We start from the raw sequence: 6,019 nt of genomic DNA, 5'->3' as shown, positions 1-6,019 counted from the left end.
TCGATACGTATTTTTCACTTTTTTAAACTAATGAAAATAGAAAGAGATAAAGCCCGCCAAAGTTCATAAGAAGAGCTCCGTGACGTCAAGATGTGCTTAAAAGTGATGACAAATTGAAATACTCTCTAAACTGTCTATATCGCGAGTAATTTGCCAAAGACTATTTATATTTACTAACGGTCTTATTCATAATAAAATGCTAATATAGGTTTAAAACCTACATTAGCTAAAACGTTTGATAGGCTTAAAACACTCTTATAAACCTCTGATAAAAAACGTTATTCATAATCGTTTATAAACCTTTGATAGCTAAAACAGAGTTTAATATTTTCTTTCCACAGACTATACAAAAAGAATGAACGAAAACAGCTTTTTTGGTGATTTAACTTGATGGACCATGTAAAATCATAGACAAATCGCAGAAAAAAAAAACAAAAAATTGGCAGCTGTGACGTTTTACTTACTGACATTGACATTTGGCACGAAAATTTAATAAAGTTTTCGGTTTTTTTCGATCAACTCCCAAGTTTTATCAAACTTTTATAAAACTTGGGATTGTATGTTCTGGATTCTGTACCTCTTACCCTGTACTCTGCAATAAGCTCTTACGACGACCCGGCTAGTTACATCGGATACTAATTATGTCCATGACGAAGGAGAACAGACCGCCTAAAAGGCAACGATCAGAAAACTGGTTGGAGGAAGATAAGGTAGTACTTATTTTTAGCCTGATAAAGTGCCTACTAATTTTTGTAGCATGGTTTTATTTATGTTTGACGCCTAGTGTTTGCTTTTCAGTATTTGCTGAAAGAGTTGGTGAAAGAAAGAGTAAATGCAATCGAAAATAAAAATACAGACACTAACACGAATAAACGGAAGGTTGCGGCTTGGGCTGATTTACAAACAACGTTGGTACATCTTTTGATTTCTGCCTTCAATATAAAATTTTGCCTTTACCTGTAATTCAAAATCCTGTCATTTCTTTTTCAGGTTTAATTCAATGTGCGCTGGTATGAACCGCTCCATTACCCAGTTAAAATCGCAATGGAGCCTCATAAAAATCAGTGCGAAGAAAGACAAGACCATTGCTAGGCAGGCTCAAATTAAAACTGGCGGTGGTCCACCATTATCAGTGCCTGACGATAGGGCTGATGATATAGCATCTTGGTTGCCCAATGAATTTGTAGTCGATGTTAACAGATTTGACTCGGACTCAAATAAAAGTGAATTAATTAACATTCAAGAGGAGGAATCAACTCAAAATACGCAAGATCAGGAATTGATAAATAATGAAGAAATCCAATATGAATTGGTGGTACTTGATGAAGAAATAGAAGATACACATGCTTGTACTACTAGAGGCATATTGGAAGATAAAGAAAATAAAAAAGTAGAGGCAAAAGAAAATAAAGCAAAACCTAATTTTAAAGCACCAGCAATCAAAAAAAAAAGGAAACTGTTAAACAAAGAAGGCTTAATTGATTTAAGCAAAGTTAGGATTTCCGAAATTGCAGAAACAGAATCAAAATGCCGGATTGAACTGCATGAAGTTCAAATGGAAAACGAACGGAAGAAAGGGAGAAACTTGGATCTTGAGCATCAATTATTACAGGAAAAACTTAAATATTACACTCACATTAATAAAGAATAATAAGTCTTTTGATGTTAAAGTTTTTCAAGTACTAACAGATTCTAAATAATAAGTTAGTTCCTCCCTTACTTCTGTTTGTTTTTAATTTGTATTTTATGCAGTTCCAATCCGCATTTTGATTGTGTTTCTGCAATATATTTAGACGGCTATGAATATGTTTACTAGTCATAACTTAATAAGAGTTTGAGATTACTATTAACTAGCTGTTGCCCACGACTCCGCCTGCGTAGACTACTATTTCTGTAACCTACAGGATCTGTGCATTTTTCCAGGATAAAAAGAAGCCTATATGTTATTCGAGACTATATAATCTATCTGTTTTAGCAATTTATTTGTTTATAAGAATTGAACTGTGATTTTTAGTAAGTAAGTTTAATAATTGTACTTAAATTAGTGATATAAAGTAAATACACATATGCCTAGTCACAAACATTCGCCTTTATAATAATAGTGTAAATTATGGTTATTTTGTTTTAAATGTAGAAGGTTGATAACCTCCGAATAGAAACGTTTATACTTAAGCAATTTCTTTGTTTTAAAGAATTGAACTGTGATTTTTAATAAGTAAGTTTGTTGAAACTAATTGTACTTAAATTAGTGATATAAAGTAATTTGTTTTGAATTTTTGCAGAATAATTGCTTTTTTAAAGAGAACTACAGGTTTTGTTTTTGTGATAGTAACAAATTGGACTGAAAATTGAAATACAGGTATTTTTCAATCAAATATTCTTTTTATTTTCATTAAGATGCCAGGAACAGTATCTGAAAAATTAAAATACAACATTTTCATGAACTCAAATGACATTACATAAAAGTAAATCGTTGGAATTTATCAAAATGTATTTTAGTACCATTCAAAAATGTTGATTTATAAAATTTTGTAGTATCAACTGCGACCTACGCCTCAACAATGAAGGTCGGTTGTCGTGAACACTGTTCTCCGTCGAAAGTTGCGGAGTTACAGGGACCTGCTCCATATGTTGTTCTGAAAAATATTATGAATTTGTCAACATTTTGTCATAAAGATTTGTATTCCTTATGTACAGTCAAATTGATAACATTTACCTAACAATGTGTCATTCATATCAATGGCTATATTATGTAATACAGCCAATGCTATGATCACAGCTTTTCCATTTTGGAGGCTTACTGGTAAGCCATGGAGTAGGCATTGGAACCGCTGCTTCCACACCCCAAAACACCTTTCAACAGTGTTCCTAGTTGAGATGTGAGCATTATTGTATGCTTCTTCTTCTGGACGACTAGGCCTTAAAATAGGTGTAAATAGATATGGCAGAAGAGGGTAGCCCGAATCGCCAATAAGGCGTCCTCTAAACTGCCTATCCTCAAATCGTTGTTTTATATTGCTCTCCATAAAAATTCGACTGTCATGTGTACTGCCTCGCCATCTAGCCACTATATCCATTATTTTGAGGTCAGCATCACAGACAACCTAAAATAAAAAAAACAGTATCCTGTAGGTAATCCATCCAATAATATAGTGTTGAATGTTGCTAAAATTTAGATCATACAAAGTAAAAATTATAGACATTATTAAAACAAATCTTTCTCTGTTGTAAACTGTATAAAATCAAAATATATTTTACCTGAACATTCAGGGAATAATAGCCTTTTCTATTAATATAGTACTGGGCCATGTCACCTCCGGTTTTTTTAATTTTAATGTGGGTGCAATCTATGGCTCCTATCACCCCAGGAAAATTTTTAATTGCTCTAAATTTGGCACTAATTCTTTCCTGCTCTCCTATAGTGATAGGCATTTTGATGAAGGAATTTGCCTTATTCGCGATTGCATGCGCGACTCTGGCGCATATCCGGCTCACTGTCGGCTGACTTAGGCCATGGAGGTCACCAGCATCATCTTGTACATGAAAATGTATGAAAATAATTATAGCAGCCACGACAAAGGGATAAAATAAAACACTTTTTTGTGCTTACCTCACGACGTCCCCAACATCTTATGGCCACTAAAACTTGCAGTTCAGGACACGTGCCACCACCTCTAGCGCTCTGAACCAGATCATCTTCCACCAAATCTATGATGGTGCGCACTGTGTCCTTATTGAACCTATATTTTATTTTAAAATTTAGGTCCCGCAAATCGAATGGGTTGCTTCGTTGGCGGTAGAGCTTTCTACGTCGCGCTGGGTCGGCATTATTGGCTAAATGCACAATTGCATTTATAGCATTCATTTTCACAAGCAAGGATCACAGCAAGGATATTTTGAATAAATAAACCAACGAAGTGACATTCATATGAAATGACATTTATAAAAGTTAGGTTAAAATAGGTTTATTAGAGCTTTAAACAAGGCCCGAGCTCTCGATAACTTATCACACAGTTATAAGAGGATTTTAGCGCTAAATGACGATTATGAATAACAATTTTTATCAAACGTTTTATAAACCTCTAATAAGCATTTGATAAAATGTGAAAAATGATTATGAATAAGACCGTAAGTGAATAAATCTGCCAAAACTGAGAATGTTGTCTGTATATTGATATATTTTGAACGTTATATTCTTATTCACAAAGTTGGTAAATGCCATTGGCCTGATCTAATTTGTACCTACTATATATGTGTGACAAAATCAATTGGGAACTACCCGTTATATTAAATTAAAGAAACAAGCGACAAAACGGGATGATTATAATTAAATAGGTACATTAATTTTATTCAAAATTAAGTAGCCGATAAGTGTAATTAAATAAACGGGCGTTATCGTTAAACCAGATGTATTTATTTTATTTCCTGTAACGATTGCGATACGGAGATGATGATTGCTGCAAATATCCTCATTACCATTATCTTTCATCATCGAAAAGTTAAGCTTGTTATACACAGTTGCAAAAAGTTCATTTTGTAATACCTAGTACGGATTCATAATAATAACTTTGTAACCGTAGTCGAAGTAAAGGTAAACGACGTTCTTAATTAACGTTTGCCTTTACATTAACTCAATTTAAAGATCTTGTTAGACATAATGTGGCTAGGTGTATTAATCGCGTGTCTTTAAAGAAGTAACTAGTATCTCTCATAATTACGTTGTTATACTAATTCATATTCTTAGAACACTTATCAAGAATTTTAGACCCAGACACGCTTTCTTTGTGGTGAAAACCTCAGTTTGAAATGGACGCAGCTTTCATTTGAAAATTTACGTTATCAGCCTTTATTTACATAAATCTAAGTCTTTGATGTTAAAAACACTGACATATTGAACCTTTTTATTAAAAAGAAATCTGCAAGTTAACTTAGGCACAGTTTATCTTTCATGTATTCAAACAGGAATGGACAGATGACATGTTGTTTCCTAGATCTGTCCATAAATGAAAATCATAGTAGATTTACTTATAAATAAAAACACATTTCTCTTGCCGATAATATCGATGTTAAATTGAAATTCATTGGGTTTCTTTGATTCTACATCAATCAAGTTTTTACAAAACGGGAGACGTCTGTCAATATTCATTTACATCAATAAAACCAACACTCCTATGTCGTATCGTGGACCAATTGCTATGTTTTCTGGTTTAGAATTTATAAGTAGTATTTATAAAAGTACAATCAGAACAGTACATGAGACTTGTAATTTTTTGGCAAAAAACGCACCTATTACTACCATTTAAAATGCCACAATGTTTACGGAATATCAAATTTTTGATGCAAGCATCAATTAGAATGATATTTGTTACCATAGGTAAGGTAATTGTCATCCATTTAAGCATTTTTAGATTGTGTGACATCATTATTCTAATGAAAAAGTCAAGTCGGGAATTCCATTTCTACAGACCATATTACATACATTTTATTTTCTCCCTTGACATCCCATACAACCCGATCGAGCTAACGCGCACCTCGCTGGAATGCGACTCTTCCTCGCACTCACCCGTACACTTCCCTGCATTTGCCCCGTCCGTACCAGAGCGTCGATGTGACGTCACGGCTGCCGGGTGCGCAGTTAACTTGACCGCCTTGTAGATCTCTTACAGGCTACTATAGATCTCCGTATAAACTAATGTTCTCAGTGTAAGTAATTACCCGGATTAGCTACCTACGGTTAAAACTAACTACAACATCTTTTAACCCACACAATGTGCTCTGACCTTAACGTAGCGGCAGGAATCTTGTTTGCCCATCCGGCATCGGCTGTCAGTAAAAACCGAACGAAGTGCCGAAGATTTTACACCTTTCTCGGACAGTTTTGTTGCTATTTAAGTCGTGTAATTACGTTTGAGTCGACAAAAAGCGGCTAATTGCACTTGCTTTATCAAGGTTACAGTTTAAAGCTGCTATATGCGTGTCGTCTTCCTGTGCAAGGATGATACGCAAACACAGCTGGATA

General features: G+C 34.2%; 2 protein-coding genes across 3 annotated transcripts; one reads left to right on the top strand and one right to left on the bottom strand.

Annotated features, from left to right (window-relative positions):
* The first annotated feature begins 243 nt into the window (after positions 1 to 243).
* On the top strand, positions 244 to 2,151 carry LOC135075024 (uncharacterized). Its single transcript, XM_063969396.1, has 3 exons — positions 244 to 710; positions 799 to 908; positions 991 to 2,151. Exons 1-3 carry the CDS (start codon positions 642 to 644, stop codon positions 1,649 to 1,651), a joined length of 840 nt encoding a protein of 279 aa, XP_063825466.1. The 5' UTR covers positions 244 to 641; the 3' UTR covers positions 1,652 to 2,151.
* A 228-nt stretch (positions 2,152 to 2,379) lies between these two features.
* LOC135075023 (putative nuclease HARBI1) lies at positions 2,380 to 4,135 on the bottom strand. Of its 2 annotated transcripts, XM_063969394.1 has the most exons (4): positions 3,259 to 4,135; positions 2,717 to 3,104; positions 2,503 to 2,636; positions 2,380 to 2,413 (listed from the first exon to the last, which is right to left on the bottom strand). In XM_063969394.1, exons 1-3 carry the CDS (start codon positions 3,430 to 3,432, stop codon positions 2,506 to 2,508), a joined length of 693 nt encoding a protein of 230 aa, XP_063825464.1. In that variant the 5' UTR covers positions 3,433 to 4,135; the 3' UTR covers positions 2,380 to 2,413; positions 2,503 to 2,505. The 2 variants fall into 2 exon arrangements, with proteins under 2 accessions (XP_063825464.1, XP_063825463.1); XM_063969393.1 differs by lacking the exon at positions 2,380 to 2,413 and having other exon boundaries at positions 2,481 to 2,636.
* Positions 4,136 to 6,019: the final 1,884 nt, after the last annotated feature.

This window comes from Ostrinia nubilalis, chromosome 9, assembly GCF_963855985.1.
Source record: "Ostrinia nubilalis chromosome 9, ilOstNubi1.1, whole genome shotgun sequence".
Lineage (NCBI taxonomy): Eukaryota > Metazoa > Arthropoda > Insecta > Lepidoptera > Crambidae > Ostrinia > Ostrinia nubilalis.
Note: the sequence above shows the minus strand (reverse complement) of the source record. Positions and strands in the feature narration are given on the sequence as shown.

What these genes read in the sequence shown, in the direction of transcription:
- LOC135075024 (XM_063969396.1), top strand. Translation starts at nt 642, where the DNA reads ATGTCCATGACGAAGGAGAACAGACCGCCTAAAAGGCAACGATCAGAA. An exon ending in ACTGGTTGGAGGAAGATAAG is followed by an intron (nt 711 to 798) that starts GTAGTACTTATT and finishes TTTGCTTTTCAG; the next exon opens with TATTTGCTGAAAGAGTTGGT. An exon ending in TGGGCTGATTTACAAACAAC is followed by an intron (nt 909 to 990) that starts GTTGGTACATCT and finishes TTTCTTTTTCAG; the next exon opens with GTTTAATTCAATGTGCGCTG.
- LOC135075023 (XM_063969394.1), bottom strand. Translation starts at nt 3,432, where the DNA reads ATGCCTATCACTATAGGAGAGCAGGAAAGAATTAGTGCCAAATTTAGA. An exon ending in ATTATTCCCTGAATGTTCAG is followed by an intron (nt 3,105 to 3,258) that starts GTAAAATATATT and finishes TTTTTATTTTAG; the next exon opens with GTTGTCTGTGATGCTGACCT. An exon ending in TATGAATGACACATTGTTAG is followed by an intron (nt 2,637 to 2,716) that starts GTAAATGTTATC and finishes AATATTTTTCAG; the next exon opens with AACAACATATGGAGCAGGTC.